Source organism: Hylaeus volcanicus, chromosome 2 (assembly GCF_026283585.1).
Source record: "Hylaeus volcanicus isolate JK05 chromosome 2, UHH_iyHylVolc1.0_haploid, whole genome shotgun sequence".
In the NCBI taxonomy this organism is placed as follows: Eukaryota; Metazoa; Arthropoda; class Insecta; order Hymenoptera; family Colletidae; genus Hylaeus; species Hylaeus volcanicus.
The window spans coordinates 473,710-492,591 of record NC_071977.1 but is presented as its reverse complement, the minus strand read 5'-3'; the positions used below and the strand labels follow the sequence as shown (position 1 = coordinate 492,591).

The 18,882-nt window shown below is 36.5% G+C and overlaps 2 protein-coding genes across 6 annotated transcripts; one reads left to right on the top strand and one right to left on the bottom strand.

Annotated features, from left to right (window-relative positions):
• Positions 1-694: 694 nt before the first annotated feature.
• On the bottom strand, positions 695-10,204 carry LOC128872745 (polycomb protein Asx). 2 transcript variants are annotated; one of them, XM_054115740.1, is made up of 8 exons: positions 9,542-10,204; positions 9,155-9,414; positions 7,921-9,042; positions 7,560-7,838; positions 6,644-7,468; positions 6,179-6,418; positions 5,760-5,803; positions 5,154-5,293 (listed from the first exon to the last, which is right to left on the bottom strand). In XM_054115740.1, exons 1-7 carry the CDS (start codon positions 9,795-9,797, stop codon positions 5,798-5,800), a joined length of 2,988 nt encoding a protein of 995 aa, XP_053971715.1. In that variant the 5' UTR covers positions 9,798-10,204; the 3' UTR covers positions 5,154-5,293; positions 5,760-5,797. The 2 variants fall into 2 exon arrangements, with proteins under 2 accessions (XP_053971714.1, XP_053971715.1); XM_054115739.1 differs by lacking the exon at positions 5,760-5,803 and having other exon boundaries at positions 695-5,293; positions 9,542-10,200.
• An 846-nt stretch (positions 10,205-11,050) lies between these two features.
• LOC128872746 (retinoblastoma-like protein 1) lies at positions 11,051-16,861 on the top strand. Of its 4 annotated transcripts, none has more exons than XM_054115742.1 (8): positions 11,051-11,402; positions 11,910-12,441; positions 12,528-12,824; positions 13,284-13,379; positions 13,540-13,637; positions 13,727-14,107; positions 14,191-15,573; positions 15,658-16,861. In XM_054115742.1, the coding sequence occupies exons 1-8, from the start codon at positions 11,265-11,267 to the stop codon at positions 15,841-15,843; spliced, it is 3,111 nt and encodes a 1,036-aa protein (XP_053971717.1). In that variant the 5' UTR covers positions 11,051-11,264; the 3' UTR covers positions 15,844-16,861. The 4 variants fall into 4 exon arrangements, with proteins under 4 accessions (XP_053971717.1, XP_053971716.1, XP_053971719.1 ...); XM_054115741.1 differs by having other exon boundaries at positions 11,052-11,402; positions 13,724-14,107; XM_054115744.1 differs by lacking the exon at positions 13,284-13,379 and having other exon boundaries at positions 11,054-11,402.
• The last annotated feature ends 2,021 nt before the right edge of the window (positions 16,862-18,882 follow it).

The window sequence follows — 18,882 nt, the reverse complement described above, 5'->3', positions numbered from 1 at the left end:
GTGGTATTCAGTCTATAATCTAAGAAATATTATTTAATTTACAAAGTCAAAGTCGGATGCACAATTGTATAATATGTCTGTTGTGATCTAATTCGTTAATTTAACATTTTTGTCTGATGTTCGTGATATTAATTTATTATTTTGTACGTTCAATATTTATTATAATTATTTATTTAACTCTGCGTAAATTCGAAGGTGTTTCTTTACACTATAAGTATAATTGTGGATGTATTTTATGCGATTGGTACGAACGTGTAGTGTAATTTTCTTATTTTGTTGTTTGCTTGTTATTATTTAAAATACCAATTATTTGTACAACGTTTAATATTAAGTGCTAAAAGATTCTTTGTTCCCCGTCGTATTTAATACGGTTTCAAATGAATTAATTGTACGCTGAAACGAGTCGTAAGACGGAAGAGAAATGCATTAAGATGTGGCTCTCGTTGCAGCCACACATAGAGATTTAGTACAATGAAGCGACTGTTCGCTTGTACAGATTAGTGCTGTTAAAATGGAAAATGTACAAACGTAAATCGATTACGATTCAGAGTACAAACGAAGAGAAAACGAAAGAATACGAATCGCATTACGAATAATGCTGGGTACGGTCTAGCACTGAATTGTATGCGTTAACAGTGAAACTATAAATTTGTTGATATGTGATGTACATTGGTGAGTTCCACAAATGGACGGATTGTTTCGGTTAAAACGGAGTTTATTTATTTTTTTAGTCACAGATAGATTTTCCTAATGATTTCCAGCAAAAATCAAAATGATACACACGTCATAGTACCTCAAAAATGATGTACAATAATAGAATATCGAAGACGAAATCTACGTAACGAAATGTCCCCTCAACGTTTTGCGCGATGAACGCCAGTCATGATTTTCTACTTCTAAAATGTTATTATAATAAAATTAACCTAGAACTTCTCACAACAGAGTCACAACGGTACGACATTACAACAAGGCGTAAGAGGATTTATATGATGGTAAAAAATCATTGATTATATTAAGTTAACATTTTTTATGTGCAATGTATATGTATACCAATGAATGATTATTAGAAATCTTGTTTTTATGATGAAAGTGACCAAAATATATTTTATTCCAATCCATCATTTAAGGCGTTTTCTCCAAACAGAAGTTTTACTCTTATTCTGTACTCTATTGTAAATATTGAAATCGTTACAATTACGTGCAGGATGATTTTCACAAAATTATCGATGCGAGTATCTAAACTTTTGGAATATATTTAGAAAACTGTTCACACGGAAAACGTTTAGTATCGAAGAGTAAATTTTATCGTAAAAATGATTATTTCTTAAGTGGTTAAAGTAATTTCAAGATAATTCGAATTCTTCGAAAAGTTCGGAAACTCATCTTCAAATATGACCTTTCTGTTTAAAAAAAAATCATTTTCACTATACACAGCACTCAAGCTAAACATTTTTGTATAAACAGTTTCGTTAATATGCCATTGATTTTTAGAAAATAATCGCATCGTTCGATCAGAAAATATCATTCTGTACAATTGTCCTCCATCGTTCGTTCAAATCAACATTAAAATATATAACGATTAAGTTACGAAACAATTATATAAAATAATGCGTCCATTGATGTGTTGATCTTTTTGTTGTACAAAATACACTATTGAAACGGAGTCAAAAATAATTCTCGAAACACAACTAGAATCTCTACATTTCTTATAATCGTCAATTTAAAAGTCGATTCAAATATTCCGTCGATAACAGCAGATGAAGAAATGTTAACTAACGCGACATTTGTACAGATTATTATTATTATTATTATTATTGCTATAAGTATAAAATGAGATCCCGTAAATTGATGAGATCATTAACATTTCTTCGTCTTATTATTATTAATATTTAGCTATCAATTCCCTGAATGATGAAGACTTCCTGAATATTAGAATCGATTGTTCAAAATTTTACGCATGCCCTTTGTTCCTTTATTGCCATTCGAAATGCCATCGAGTTTCTTTTTTTTGTAATCGGTCGAAGTCTTAATTAACATGAAAAAAAAAACGTACTTCGTTCTATATTCCCTTAGGATACTAATATCCTAGTATTTACATTAATCAGGCGTCGGAATATTATTAAAAAAATCTTATTTCGAAGATCGTACAGTATCGATCATTCTTTCGAAACAGACGTTTCCTAAAGTGTAATTAAAGCAACAATTTTTTCGACAATCAATTACCGAAATTCGCAATATTATCTTCGCAATGAAATTGAAACAAAACTTCGCATTACGTCTCGTGAATCTTGCTTACCGATTAATTAATACAACACTCGCTAAGTATAGTTCATTCGACGCGTATAAAAAGTAATATTTACATGTAATACTGACACGTCACAAAATTTTCTAATGGATTTATTGAACGAATGAAACTTATGTTGGAAAACTAGTACAATATTGTGTAACGAAAATTCCAGTGAGAAACATTATCACAGCCGTTAATTCTATTAGATGCGTATGGGAAAATGGAAAATCACACTGATTGAAAATGTTGAAAGTTTCGTGAAAAACATAAAAAAGGAAAACGTACAAGAGAAGTAACGTTAAATATAATCATCGATCGAAAACAAGATTATGCGAACATATACACAAAATATTCTATACGCGATGATCTATTAAAATTATAAAGTAATACAAATACACTTTAAAGCATGTAAATATTAATTCGTAGATACAGATGTATTTAAACGCAGTAAAACAGTTTTAATAGACAGTATTAAAATTATAGATTGTATTTGCAAAATTTGAAGAATGCAATAGCACAATTTGCTCTTTGAATGTTCATAATTTTCATACAGCTCAGCTTCGCGATAAATGTTTCATCCTTGTGCTACAAACATCGATAGATTTTCTTCAAACTTTGCCAATATAATCTTGATTGGTATCTTACAGATCCCGTTCAGTACAGTGGTTGACTACAAGAGTCAGAATATTGATGGAATACCCACCTATTCTATGAAAAATGATTGCTTTCATTCAATGATCCAAGTATTATATTGCGAAGCAAATTTTATGGGTAGATCTCTTTGCTTATATTAATCGTAATTCTTGTAACGAAGCTCGAAAAGCGATGAAAATAATTTCATGGTTCGAAAGGAATACTCACGTCTGACTTAAAGCTACTTTTTAATTTCAGCACTTTTAAATATAGAATATCTTTGTACATACATATAAGTGGCTATTGCTGTTTTCGATAGGTAATATGTCATCACTTAAAGTACGAATTCAGCGCACGTTAACGTTGTGTTAAAAATAAAACGAACTTCGTAAGTACTGGAAGGTCGCAAACTGGATCAGATATCAGCGTAATCGCTGTATCCTGATCTAGTAATCGTTTCTCTACAACGCTTACGATCGTTAAATCCACACTGTAATCTCACGCACACTGCGCATATTAAACGAATTTACACATTAAACGTATATGATTTTATTTACAATTGAGCGACTAATACACAATAGTTTTCTATTGAATCGCACTAATACTACTTGCCTTTATCGATGATTCCAACTAAACATAAATATGAAAATTCATTGATAAACATATGAAATATGAAAATGGTGATGTATAACGTGTATTTTACTTCTCTCTAGCAAAACGTGAATCAATGTTATTATGCTTATCCACAGACGCAACGATCGTGATCCAGTACTTTACTACGGTTGCATAAGAAAATAATATACGGCAGATTTCGATCACCGTGAGTCTGTTCGTGAATTAAGAGTCTATGAGAAGAGACTATAAGAAACGTACTCGAAAAAAAAAAGAATGATCGTTCGAAATGCGAATTATATACACAATGCAATGTCGATCGTAGAACTGTGTGACTGATTTACTTTATTTTACGTGTTCTATATCTCACTCGTGACGTTTAATTTCACACTAACGCGAAGCAAATAACGTATTCGATGCTATCCTAGAGAAATGTTTACAACATAGTGAGAGGTAAAGCTAAGATACGTAAACTCTACACTTTTTAATATCTAATCAGATTTTGTCATTGTTGGCAATCGATTAATAATAATGATCATCATCGATATTCGTCCCGAGATATTCCTGTACAAGATGATGTTCTATAGAGACTCGTTCACGACGTGTAGAAAGTCTGTTCGATGTGTCAAGAGAAACACGATTACAAGAGTATCTAAGAATAATTTATTCGATATTTTTGTTTAACGCGTTTGAGATCATCGTGTACAGGAACACCTACGTAATAAGAATAAACTTAACTTTCGTTAATAAATAAATAGTAAAGACGCATATTAAAGAATGTGATGCTTACTGGAAGACGGTATTAGAATCTGACTGTAAGAGATTTATCTTTGTCTTATTAGACAAGAGGATACGAGGACGCAGTTGCAATACTTTCGTTATCAAGATCGTCAAGGTAATCCGCTACCTTCAATTCGATAAAAGCATTGAAATTCGTTATAAAAGAAACGAAAGGAAAACCAGATAAAATGATACACAGCAAAATTTTAAAACATTTTTTCAAACAAAAAATACCTACCGATCAATTCTGAAAAAAAAAGACAAAACAATTAGAATATCTCGAAATAGTTGCAACAGTAGCCCCCCCCCCCCCATCTCTCAACTACGCAAATCACTGTTCACGCTAAAAGTGCTGGACAACAAACTCGGCTGTTCGCTGAAGACATGAAATCTCATCTCATCTATTTGAAATTTATGCAATATATTTTTCACTGTTTTCTTTCTCTTTGTAGTAAAGATCCAAAGAAACAACGACATCTCTAATGCCTCTGTTTCCGTAATTTGATACTCAGCACTCTCGTCACACGGCTTTGTATTTATACATAAACAATTGGTAAACAATGATTAACGTATCAGACAGGTAGCACAAATACGTTGAGGCCCAATACAGTCATCGTGGCAAAAGGCGCCGCACTGCCGACATATTACCATAGCACCACGCATATTACATTCACATGGGGGTGGTGGGTCGCCTCCCATTATCATACCAGGTGCACCAGGTTCGGCGCCCCCACCTCCTCTGCCATCGACACCTCTTGCCTTCAACGTCACGGCTTGGTGCGAACCTTCTCCCGCGCTTGCTGGTCTACCACGCACTAAATGCACTCCAACTCCCATCCCAGCAATTTGTGGAGGCAGAGGTGGAGCAGAGGATGCTCTTGGAGCGCTATCTCCAACTCCTGTCCTTTGTACGAGTATATATTGCCCCAATCCACCTGTCGTCGTGGATCCTAACTGTGCTACCGTATTGCTTTCTGGAACCTAAAAATTTCACCTTGTCAGTAGCTATAAAACAAGTCCTCCGTTACGTTTCTTCTCAATGGTATTTAAACTGCTACAAATAATATGTATTTACTCGAAAAAAAACGACAGAAATAAGTTTACTTTATCAAAATATTCGAATTAGCAATTTCCTATTTTATTTTTCTTATATTAACTATGTTTATCATATTCTTAGTTATGTCGTTTGTTTTAATTTCTACAATTGTAACGGAAAACATGTGATTCTCGCGTTTAATAATTCCTAGTAAGTTAGAGTCAGCGATAGACCTTCCATTACCCTCGCATTTTGTTTTTGAACAAAAATATGTAAAATGCATTGGTTGAATAAGTTTTCATCGACTCGTTATTTCGATACTATCACCCCCTCTGAAACTGAAGATTGTAATGTCGTATTTGCTACTTTTAGAAACTCAAAACTAGTAAGAAGAGTTATTTATGTAGGTACCTGTATGATACAGTGATCATCACAAGCCACCCGCAAGATTAGCACTGTGCACACAGAAAAATATAAAGTAGTATATGATGCAAGCTTGAGTTTCTATTCTATACGAGTGATCCATATGCAGATTGCGAGATTAAATAAATGGAAATAAGCATGTCTGTGTTCCTCCAACGTATTATTTTGTTCAAATTTCTACTGTGTTGAAATATTCAAAATGTTATATTTTTCGTACGGTTTTTAGCTTAACAGTTTTGCGTATACTTCGTAACTTATTAGTTTGCGAATGAAAGTTTTTACCTATCCATGCACTTTTTGTATGTTTATAACTGGTATGCAAGCCACGCACGTTCGAGTCGAGAATAAAACGAAAGAAAAATAGTGCAAGCTACCGCAATATAATTTTTCAAAGAGATATGTCGTACCTCCGCTGACGTAGCTTGACGCGCTGTGGTAAACACGTGTCTCAGCATAACTGCTTGGGTTTTATTTTGAGCTTGTTTGTTGTGTTGCATTGTTTGTTGTGGTTTTTGAGTTTTGACGGTCGTAACCGTACGGCCGCCAGATTTATTAGTAGTAAACGCACCATCACCTCTGGCAAGTAAGCTAGGCGGAGGCTTTAAATGAGCTTTCAATTGGTCTCTATTTGGTGAACTTTGTATAACCTGTAAAGATAAAAAAAAACGTTCACATTTACAATAATGAAAAAAAAGTTATACAATTTAGAGTCTCCAGAAACATTAGGATTACTCAGAACTCTAAAATCCAACATCGAAGAATAGAAAAAAAAATAGAGGAATTGAAATTTCGAACTCTTAAAAGTAAGGATCGTCGTTTTACGCTTCAGGTTCTTAAAGCATCAAACAATACAATAGTGTCTTTTCAATTACCGCTTGGCATATCTGATAGCTGCGTTCCAAATTAACTGCACCAGGTGGTTCCTTTGTAGTGCTGCGAGATCTGCCCCCTCCTTGTTCCTTATTGTTATTTCTAGAGCCCCTTTGACTGCCTTGATTAGTAGAACGAGAGGATCTCGAGGACACCGCGACCGATGCTCCGGGATACTGTTGCTGTTGGATGGTAGCGACGACTTGTCGCGGTTGTGTAGGGGCAGGTGTTTGATGTTGAATAACGATAGTGTTTTGCGCGCGATTCTGTGGCTGCACACCAATCGTAGCCGGCACGGGATTCGGTACTTGATTTTGCGTTACGTTGTTTCTAACGTTTCGTGCATTGTTATTCTGGACGTTTAATTGAGTTACCTCTTCTTGCGTTCTCATTATGTTCACTTGCGAATTCGTGTTTTGTTGATTGGGAAGTTGAGCAGTTATCGGAGACGTGCTATTCAAAGGCGGGGCGGCGGTTTGGTCGGAATGAAAACTGGTTTGCACGAATCTGATTGATTGTAATTGTGGAAACGCGAGGATTGGCGAACTTTGAGATTGGAAGTTCTTCATGATACAACTTGTACCCGGTGTGCCAATCGCGAGACTCTCCGACTGAAACTGAGTGCCTTGAACAACTGGTAGTTGAATACAGTTAACCGATTCCACGTTCGAATCCGCGTTAATGAACTGTTGAGATTGATTCGTCGAATCAGTTGTAGTAGGTGTATCGCTACATTCATCCTGAGTAGTCACTGTAATGTTAGCAGCTACAGATCCATCCAAAGCTGCGGCTACTAGTGGCCACGGAACTTGAAGTTCTTCCTGTGTCTGTACCAAGTAAACAAAAATTCCTTTAATACCATAATTCGGTTATTATATATATACATATATATACATACACACACACACACACACTTACCCTGTTGTTATTATTAATATTATTAACTGTTGGGTCTGACCAGCTACACTCTAGCATTTCAGAATAAACGTAATTATTAGCCTCTCGAAGAGCTTCGTCTTCATTCCCGCCGTTTACATCTTGCTGATCTCTAGTGGTTTCGGGCTGACCCGAAACCACTTGTGTTTCAGTCTCTTCTCTATTATTCGTTCCCATCTCCATTCCATCGAGAATTGGATACATTATTTCCTCGGGGCACCCCGAAATTTCTTCGTATGCTTCCCGCATTTCTCCTCTCACCTACAAATAAATGCGTCGAGCTATTAGTATAATCGATTAAAATTAAAATTAAAATTTTTCTATAGACAGTATTTGTCTTCACCTCCAATTCATGAATACGTTGTAACGTTTCGCTATCGATCTCCATTCCTTCAGGAATCTGCGATTCACCGTCTGTTGGATTTTCATGAGGAACCTGAGTTGTTTCAGCCTGATTGTTGCTAATCAACGTTGTGTCTTCCATAACAATTTCTGTTGGTCCAACTTGCTCGTGAGACGGTGAAGTTTCAAGGATCGTCGTAGTTTCGCAATCAGAGATCGGATAAATGTGCTCCTCGGCAATTTGAGGCATCTCTTCTTTCAATATTTGAGGTACTTCATCTATCGGAGTCTGAGGCGTGCATTCCGTAGATATTTGAGGCGTCGTTTCGCTAGGTGTGTGAGATACTTGTTCTATGTGCTCGCTAGATATCGGCGAGGTATTCTCCTCTGATAAAAGTTTTGTATCCTCTTCTGTAACTTCGAATATATGATCCTTCACTGGCTGGAGATCGTTTTCACTTTTAGGTAATTGAATTTCCTCTTTATACGCGTTCGAAATACTTTCCTGACAAACTTCTGTTATTATTTCGCTCTTTTCGACTACATCTTGCTTCTCCGAAAGTGTCGTAAGTTTTTCATCTTCCTCTGGTTTAACTTGTTGCATTTCGGTATCCGCTATCGTTTCTACAGAACTTATGTTTACAGATTCTAAATGTTTCTCATCTATTAATGTATGTGTTGTATCGTTATATTCTGCTGGTAATAATTCTTGTAATCGCGCTGTTTCATTCAATTCGTCCGAATTATTAATGCTAGGGTCAATTTTACAATTATCTTCTTCGACTTTATCTTCAGTCATAATAATAGGACAAGGAGTATCCGATACAGGTATATCTACAGTGGATTCCAAACGAAGTCTTAAACTTGAACGCGTTACAGCTCCGCTGGATCTTGACTCCGAAATACAATGCAAACCCGACCTAAGTTTGGGTTCGCGTTTTTCACCCCATATCGGCTCGAAATGCTTCACTTTCCATGGATCTAATTTATTCTTATCCCTCTCTGCTTCCATCTTTAATCGTTGTTGATTTTCTGGAGTAAATTCTCCTTCCGCCAAGCGTTTACGCCATTCCAGACACGCTCGCGCGAAAAATTCATTGTTCAATCCGGATGTGGCGGCATCCTAACAGCAACAGACAAAGTATACACTCACAAAAATCATATTCATTTTGAAGATTTCAAAAATGAATACAATCGTTAATGTGCTATAATTGAAAACATATTGACAACGCTACCTGTCTATCTACAGCAGGCAAAAGCTGCGCAAGTTTTCTTTGATACAAAGGTGGTAAACCTTGAAAGGTATGCCTATTTAAAAGAGCACGCAAACTCGTGCTCGCTAGAATACTCGCTGGAGACTCAAGATCTACAAGACCAGCCTCCAGCTGCGCGGTCGCCGACAATCTCTTCGTCGATCGTCTACGCCCAGACTTTAAGCTAAATCCTGGCAAACTAGCCAGGACTTCTCTCATTGTGGCAGCAGGCTCTTCGGTAGCTATATTTATTTAAAATTACGTTAAAATATATAACATATATACGAAACAGATGTACAAACCATAATAGAAATTATATGATAGACATAATCTTTAATAAAATTTACTTGTTGGAAATGTTTCACTCACTATTATTAATATGCTGTACATTGTTGACCGGAGATGGCGGGTCATTCGGGGGAGGTGGAGGCAATGGTTTGACGACAATCCTTGGCAAAGTGCGAGAATTGCCAGCTGCTATTGTTGTGTTTTTTCTACGTCTTTTGGCCTGTTGTCGTAGTGCATGTTTGATAACTTTTTTGCTGTGCACCATGCTAGAATAGCCAGAGCAACCTGGACTAGTTTCACACCCTTCACCTTTGGCAAGTTCTACATCTGTGTCCATGACAGTACCTATACTTTAGACATTGTTGAACGAAATGCCGGCAAATCGAACGTAAACCCACGGTACCGCTGTGCTCGACGAAACACGGATTTCGTAACGATTTATCTCATATTGCTGCAGAAAGTTCGGTAATACGATTACTCTCTTTCCCTCAAGAAATAAACATTCTTCAATAACACCACCTTCGTGACATCTCGTAACGTTCGAAAAGTCCAAACGTTTCACGCTCTATCATCTAATCCATGTTGTTTGAACGGCGCTTACACACAAAACGCCAGCGAATATACAAACTTCGCTGTTCTTTAATCAATTGGCAAAGTGCCATTCGGAAAAACTCGCAACGTTCCGCTTCTGTCGGCCATATTGTATTTACATATTTATACCATGGAAGCGAACCGTATACATAGAGAGCTATCTAATTTCATACGCATTTGTTACTTGTTACAGATATCGAATAGCACTGAATTTGATTCGATACTTTGCTTCGAACAAAATGAAACTTATAATTGGGAAAATAATTGGGAAATTTTTCTATAGGAGGATAGATAGAATCGTGTAAAGGATTTGCAAACCCTGCGCAAAAATAATATTTAGAAGAGATCAAAACTAATTTGCTTCTTATAAAATAGATAGCATTTATTTGTTTTTTGTAAATAATGCAAATGGAGAATAGATAAAAATTATTCGTTAAGGGGAAATTCACTAGGCTTTGCCTACCCCTTCCCCTGTACGCAACTCGATTCGCGCGCCAAAGCGTTTAATCTTTCAAAATATCTAATTTATGAACAGCGTTGTCATCTCTTCTGATCTTATTGCATTCTGCTGTTCAAAACATTCACGAATTTCGTGAAATCTCCGGCTTTTCTTTAAAGAAAAAAGAAAACCTTATTCCTATTTATGACACGAGGTTCTACAGTATACGCCACAGCGCCATTTTGTCGGTAATCGACTCGATTCAATTTCTGATTTTTCGTACAACATTCTTTCCTCGAATTATACGAACAAAAAAATTAAGTCACGTAGAAAAAGTCGTGGAATATACTGTAAATTACTTGTGTATGTCTATTGATATTCAAGTATGAGAAACATTAGGAAAGGATTTCTATAATGAAGAGGTTAAAAGGAAGTAGGGGGATGAAGTCAAAGCTTGGACTTTATTCCTGGGAAAACAGGAATGTCGAGACATTCTAAAATGGTTAGAGTAGAATAACAGAATGCAATAAAATTAGTAGGATTCCTAAAATAGGTAGACATGGCAACACTGACGCGAGATCGACCTAAGAATTTTTTTCTTATAATTGCCGTTCTACATTTCCCGCCAACATGGCAAATATGGCGGAGCTCGTGTCGTTTCCCGCCAAACCTTCGCGGAGCTCTCGTATGTACTCGTATGGCGCACCTCGGTCCTGTGTAGCGTTATAAGTTGGTCGTGTTTTCCTACGATTTTCCATCAGTTTCACGACAAAAATGGGGCAGTCGGACGACGTCGAGGATTCTACTTACAGTAGACATCAAGATTTGTGTCAGAAATTGAATATGGATGCGACTGCTGCGTCCGAAGCCTGGAAATCCTACGAGTCTATTCGACAGAATTACACTCTCGAGGTATCTTTTTCAATTGCCCCGCTACTATGGCTACTTCGAACTCTATTATTTCCTTCGAATTACTTAAAATAATTTTCGAATTTCTCCACCACACATCGTGGATGTTTTCGATATTCATTCGCAAAGAACGAATAATTTGACTGTTGTGCGACGTTCGATGGTTGGTGAGTTTTGGTTGATACCGTTGAATTCCACAAATTAATTTAGTCCAACGGCCAAAACTCATCAGTTTAAAACAATAAAAGAGAACGTTCCTCGAACGTAACGATTTTCGAATGCAATATGCGTCTCTACATAACAAAAACGAATTCACAAAGAGACCAACTTCTGTTTATTCCTCTCACAGATTCAATTGTTACCACTCTCATGTTTTATTTTCCATATAAAAATCTTATGATATTTCTGAAAATGTATGCTTTAAAAGTTTATGCGTATTAATATTTTTTAAATTATCATGCATACATATATATGTACATAATAAAAATTATATATTGCAACTATTTCCAGGGTGACCAGTTGCATTGGATTGGGTGTGCATTGTATGTAGCATGCCGTAAGTCATCCATACCTACTGTCGGGAAGACAGGTGCTAATGTGGAAGGCAATTGTGTGTCGTTAACACGTCTGTTGCAATTGTGCAATCTCCCCTTGATACAGTTCTTCACGAAAAGTAAATCTTGGGCAGACATGGCCAACATGTCGCAAGACTTTCGTTCAAAGATCGAGAAGCTAGAAGGAAACTTCTCTGTTTCTATGGTCATATTTAAGAAGTATCAACCGATTTTCACGGACATATTCAAAGATCCCGCGGACGATGTCTCGAGGCCACCGAGATCCAGGAGACATAAAGCGTTACCTTGCACACCTGCTAGAGTATTCGAATTTTGTTGGACGTTATTTATTTGCATAAAAGGAGCATTTCCAGATATCTCTGATGACTTGGTCAATTCTTATCATTTGCTTCTGGTTTGCTGTGATCTTATATACAGCAATGCTTTATTGGCTAATAGGAAAGATCTCTTGAATCCTAACTTTCCAGGTGAATTTAATAAATATATACTCTGAATTTGTATAAGCTAGTGCAATTTTTTTTATTAATTTATTTATTCCATTATTTATCGGCAGGTCTACCTCGTAACTTCAACGACGAAAATTACAGCCCGCCGCAAACGGCTAATTGTATTGTTAGTTTATTGTGCGAACGTCACGATGCTATCGCGGTTGAAGCTAAAGTTATCAAAGAGTACTACCTGAAGAATCATATTAATCAATTATTTAAGGAAAGAGTTTTGCGCGGAGATCAATCAAATTTTTCTGGTATTCTGGAAGCTTTAAATTTCGATGGTAATAACAAAGCCATCAATAAAGTATACGAACAACACGTACTGAGCGTCGGAGACTTTGACGAAAGAATTTTCTTAGGTAAACATTTTTTTTATTAATTTGCATCTACACATATCGCTTTTAATTTTGCATAGTACTAAGGGATTAATGCTTGTAAATAAAATGAATGTTATTCGGTACATTGCATGTTTGTATGCTTTTGATTTTTAATTTGTTCTGCTTTAAAGGTTGTATTGATATAAGCTTTTTTCGAATGATAAATTTAAGTATTTCGTGCAAAACTTCATAGCACATCTAATTTGTTTGTTTTATTATCGTACATTATTCAATTATCGAATCGGCGATAAGTAAATGTATATTCCCTATATGAATTAATGGATGTATAATCTTCGATGTTACCTTCTAAATCTGCTTATGTTTTTTTGATTTACATTTTTTAATAGAGAAGTGTCTGGTTATCTTTATTCTGTGTGTTAATAATTTTCATTTCTTGCTTTTAACCGACTTTGTTTGCTTTGTCTTGCCTATGGTTTAAAGCTGAATGGAAGAGAGTCAGACTAAATGCAAAATCGAGCTTGGAAATAGTCGGAGGAAATATAACTTATAAGTTGATCAAACATATTTCTCTTAAAGGTAGGTTTATGACACATAGGAGGGTTAACTCTGTGCTGTGAGAAATAATAATGACATTCAAAATACACAGCGTCGTGCTTTTGTTTGCTATAAACGATAATTTACAGGAATTTGATACCGATACATACTACATGTTACGTGTAATTTCATATTGTTCTAGGTCATGATGCCAGTAATAATATTGGCTCCCCCACGCAGATGATCAGTATTAATGACCTTCAGGAACAATTTCAAATGAAAAGAGAGCAATACAGCGGGGTAAATATTAAACAACTTGCGTTCGTTCGTTTGATTCGAGAGGCTGTGATTTCAGATGTGCTAAGATACTATTTAATCTGTTGTAGCAGATACAGCACTTGGCTCCGCCCACTCCGTTAACTGGTCGTGGCTACCTTAGACCGAAAGATATTACCAATGTGACACCAGTGTCCACTGCAACACAAAGTGTAATTCGACTGCAAGCGATGTTGGCAGGACAAACATCACCGAGCGAGAACTTGTTGCAAATTTTAAACAGCTGTTCCCAAGATGCAAAATCGCTTGTTGAAGTGAAAGTCAAAGAAATTGGGGAACAGTTTTGCGCTAATTACAACAGAAGTACAAATGCTAGTGATGGTACCTCCGACTTTGGAAAGAAGAGACTTTACTTAGGCCAAACTCTATTCTACAGACTCCTAGAAATGATTTTAAACGATGAGAAACGCAAAAAACCAAATTACGATGTAACGGTATGATTATTATTATAGTGAGAGACTGCAGGTGCTTAAGATCTGTGAATTGTTATTCATGTACATGTATTGGTATGTTTTAGAATCTTCTCATGAACGAGGTCTTCATTCAATGTTTATTTGCCTGCTGCCTAGAAATTGTTATTTACTCGTATAAAAGCAACGACAAAGTGTTCCCTTGGATCCTGAACGCATTAAACTTGGATGCTTACTATTTCTACAAAGTAATAGAAATCATAGTCAGAGCAGAGGATCAATTGTCGCGCGATGTCGTGAAGCATTTAAATCAAATAGAGGAGAAAATTTTAGAGTCGCTCGCGTGGCAAAGCGACAGTCCTTTATGGGGGGCCATTCAGTCCACGTCGGAAGGGGTTCCGAGCTGCGAAGAAGTTTCATTGCCAGGAACGTTAGAGACTGTTGACCCAAATATACCTGGACAACCAGTTTTGAGGAGAATCGCGTTGGACCGCGGTACTCACCACGATGTGCAGCAAAGCCCTATCTCCTCCGCCTCGGAAAGATTTCAATCTCCCGTCGCAGCGTCTGGTATAGCCAAAAAACGTTTGTTCCCTGACACTAGAATCGGCGGACAGAGCGTTCTACGAGTAGCTGGCCAAAGTGTCCTGCCATCGAAAGTTTTAACCATCGATGGTAACTCGAGAATACTTCTGCTACCCGAACAGATCACTGTTCCGCGGTCATCCAACGCGCCGACCACGAGTACACCGATGCAAACGGTTACGGTAAACAGGGAGCCCGCGAAACCGAAAAGAACCGGTTCCGTTGCATTATTCTTTAGGAAATTTTACAATCTCGCGAGCGTGCGCATGCTAGACTTATGCGGCTCGCTGGAAATAATGGACATCGACCTGAAGAAGAAAATCTGGACGATCTTCGAGTACTCCATCAAAGAGCGAACGGAACTAATGAAAGACAGACACCTGGATCAGATCTTAATGTGTGCAATTTACGTAATATGCAAGTTAGCCAAAGTGGAGAAGAACACCTTCACAGAGATCATGCGGTGTTATCGATTGCAGCCGCAAGCTGAGTCTCATATATACAGGTCGGTGCTTATCGTTAAAACACCCATGAACGAATCGCAGATGAGCAACGAAGAGCCGGGTCAAAACGACGCGGATAGGGAAGCTAACGTGGCACCTCCTACACCTACGAATATGGCTGGAACATCGCAGAATTTCGGCGAAGAAACGCGCGGTGACCTGATCAAATTTTACAATACCGTGTACGTGCCACAGGTTAAAGAGGTGGCGAACAAATTGGGATTGTCGCGTGGGAGCGTGATGAATCTATCGTTGAGCCCGCTCCCAAAGGGAAAACCTCTGACAAGTTCTCCCGTAAGACGTGTCACGGGTAGCATCTTGACGCGCACCCTGGACCCAAAGGCGATTACAGCTTCCCCAGCACCCCAACTTAGTTATTGCTTCAGTCGTAGTCCTGCCAAGGTAAGTCAACATTAATTAAGTAACATTGTATCCCCTTCTTCATTTTCGATTATTTATATATTTTTTATGTTTGTCCTTCCTTAGGATTTGGAAGCCATTAATAGAATGATGATTTCTGTCGATCCAAAGCGATCAGTTGGCAAACGACTCTTATCGGACGACACCGACGTAGAAATGACAGAAGGAAGGTCCCCCATTAAGAAGACAACTGCCTTCGTTGCTCGTAAACTGGAAAACATTATCGGAGAACGTCGCACGCAAAATCAATGAGGAACGCGACCGAGCATTGAATTTAATTATCGTACGCATGGGTAACAAAAGGAAATCGTTTAGAAGACGCTTGACGTAGTTTCCTTTTAAATTTTTTTTTTTTAAAAAAACAAAGGAGTAGAGAAAACATGTTCAAAGTCGAATTTTTAATTCTTGGCTGTGTGGCTTAAAATAAACGAAATATTCGCTTCTCAGGTGTGATTATGTTAGACACGGAAAAGCCGCGTTTTATACATACCTAATCGTGTATAAAGGGAACGATATTGTCATATTGAGTAAAGCCAGAATTGTATTTCCAGTGCTTCTTCTTTTTCTTTTTCTTTTTTTTTTTTTTTTTTTTACCTTTTCGTATACGTACGAAAATAGAATAAACTGGGCATTTTCTTCGTATTTTCTTAGATTTTGATATTATTCGTGAACGTTTGATTTTTAAAATATATTCTATTACATAAGCGATTCGTTGTTACTTGATAAGAAATAGATTTTTAATATTATAATCTTAAAGGAGTGTGCAAGCAAAACTTTACAACTGGTTTGAATTGCACGAGATACAAAGGACTGGAAAGGTGCTACCAAGAGTGATTATCTACATTTCACTGGAAATGATTCTGACTTTTGTTGATACCACTGATCAATAGTATTTTGATCGAGCTATGTACTCTCTGAAGTTATATATATGTGTATGAAGAATTTATAAAAGTTACGGCCATAAATGGTAAAAAAACTCTATTTTACCAGTAGATTTAAGCATACTACGAGAGCGATGCAGCTCTTGCAGCATGCAAATACGATTTGGGTGATATTTAATTAAATTTACTAGAGATAAGTTTGAAACTACAAAATTTCAACATTTAATCGTCCAATGTATTCTTGGTCTTGAGTGTAATAAGTTATTAGCGTCTTTCGGGATATTTCGTTCGTGAACTGAGACTGTTTCAGTTCCCGGTTGCAAGTAACGCGTATATTAGATATAAGTGTTTTTCAAATTTTTCTTTTGATCTCATTAATCTGTCTTTTATTACCAAACAATATATATAAATTACAAATACTATTATTATTAAGATAAGAATAACATTCGAGTGACTTAGAATTGGAAAGGAGGTTATTTTCGTATTTCTTTAGGACATTTTGTACAGTACGGAACATTCTAAATGATAAAGTTTATAAGTAAACAAAATTGATTCTCAGACAGAAGGCATAGCATGATCATTTACAAATTTCTCAGTATCATCGATCACATAACATTTCCCTTAATGTGCACTTTCAAAGTTCCCGAGCTAGAACAACAATTCGGTAAAAAAAAAGTACAATTGTCGAGAGAATGTGTTCCTCGTTGCGCAATTACGGCAGTTCCTCTAACAATCTTTCTGTTTAATAAAACGAAAATGTAAAGAGTTTTATTGGCATATAATAATTATTAAATAGTTTATATGTACATAGTATTGTAATTCGGAAGTAAATTAGAAAGAATAAAAGTCGACAATTTTATATGTTATACCTGATCCAATATAATGTTAAGAACAATATGTATATTGATAAATATTTAATAGATTTTGCAATTTTTTTTATTTAAAAATTCAGAACATAGCGTACCTCGACATGATGGTATTTTACCGACGGGCAGGTAAAAAAAACAGTGTGAATGACGCCATCTAGTAGGAAAACGAGGAAGTTTGTAGTGAAACTAGATCCCACTCTTACTAATAGATGACGTTACAAGAGTTTGGTCAGCGCTTCTATCGGAAAAACGCTCAAGTTTGTCCTCGAATAGTTTCGTTTTTCACCGCTAGATAACGCCATTTATACGCTTTTTACCGACATGATGGTAATGTACCGACAGGTCCGTCCCGATGTATTTCCCGATAGAGGCGCTGATCAAACTCCGAAAATTAGTTCAGCCTCTGAACACTAGATGGCGACGACAATGATGGCGTATAGCGTTATCTAGTAGTAACAGTGGGAACTATTTTTACTACAAACTTAGACGTTTCCTCACCGATGGCGATACTTTGCTTGTCAATGAAATGAAACACAACCTCAAAAAATACAGCACTGATAGATACCAAATTATGTATATATACTAATACACGTAAACATTATACATTTTCGTTTTGTTAAACAAAAAGATTGTTAGAGGAGGTGCCACAAATCTCTTTACATAAACAACGTGAAGTTGCCGTGATTGATCATCCAATCATAAACGAAACCGAATATTTGTTATTGTGTCAACTTCAACCTGTCGTCTGCTTCTTCGATCCCTTTAACTTGACCTGTGCTTATGTTTTCGTGACCTTCACAGTTTGTCGTAGTTGAAATAGAGGTCAATTCGAACGAAACGCGTTACTCGTAATTTGTCACAAAATAATAAATTAAACAGTGAATTATATTTAATTTTTGTCTATAAAGGAAACGTTAGATTCTGAACTTGAGCCAATGTAATTTCGTTTACATATTTCTCCTGTTATTTTTGAATGGGAGTATAAAACTTTTGTTTCGAAAAGTGTTAGCAGTGTAGTCAGGTATGAAAAATGATAAATACGAGAGAATGTCCTCAGGAGAAAAGTAAAACACGTGTTTTCTAAAGAGTTTTACAATGCATGTTTCAGTTATACGACAAAATATTAATTTAAATTTTTTGTTGGGTTTATTAACCCATTATATATATACAGACCAATTTTGTATTGACAAAAATTTGAATTTCTAACGATCATGACTAATAGATGACGTTACAAGAGTTTGGTCAGCGCTTCTATCGGAAAAACGCTCAAGTTTGTCCTCGAATAGTTTCGTTTTTCACCGCTAGATAACGCCATTTATACGCTTTTTACCGACATGATGGTAATGTACCGACATGATGGTAATGTACCGACAGGTCCGTCCCGATGTATTTCCCGATAAAGGCGCTGACCAAACTCCGAAAATTAGTTCAGCCTCTGAACACTAGATGGCGACGACAATGATGGCGTATAGCGTTATCTAGTAGTAACAGTGAGAACTATTTTTACTACAAACTTAGACGTTTCCTCACCGATGGCGATA

Bases quoted from the DNA above. Each gene is read 5' to 3' on its own strand.
- LOC128872746 (XM_054115741.1), top strand. From the start codon at position 11,265: ATGGGGCAGTCGGACGACGTCGAGGATTCTACTTACAGTAGACATCAA. The intron at 12,442-12,527 runs GTGAATTTAATA...ATTTATCGGCAG, and splicing joins CTTGAATCCTAACTTTCCAG to GTCTACCTCGTAACTTCAAC. The intron at 13,638-13,723 runs GTAAATATTAAA...AATCTGTTGTAG, and splicing joins AAAGAGAGCAATACAGCGGG to CAGATACAGCACTTGGCTCC.
- LOC128872745 (XM_054115739.1), bottom strand. From the start codon at position 9,797: ATGGACACAGATGTAGAACTTGCCAAAGGTGAAGGGTGTGAAACTAGT. The intron at 9,043-9,154 runs GTAGCGTTGTCA...TGTTGCTGTTAG, and splicing joins TGCCTGCTGTAGATAGACAG to GATGCCGCCACATCCGGATT. The intron at 6,419-6,643 runs GTAATTGAAAAG...TTATCTTTACAG, and splicing joins GCTATCAGATATGCCAAGCG to GTTATACAAAGTTCACCAAA.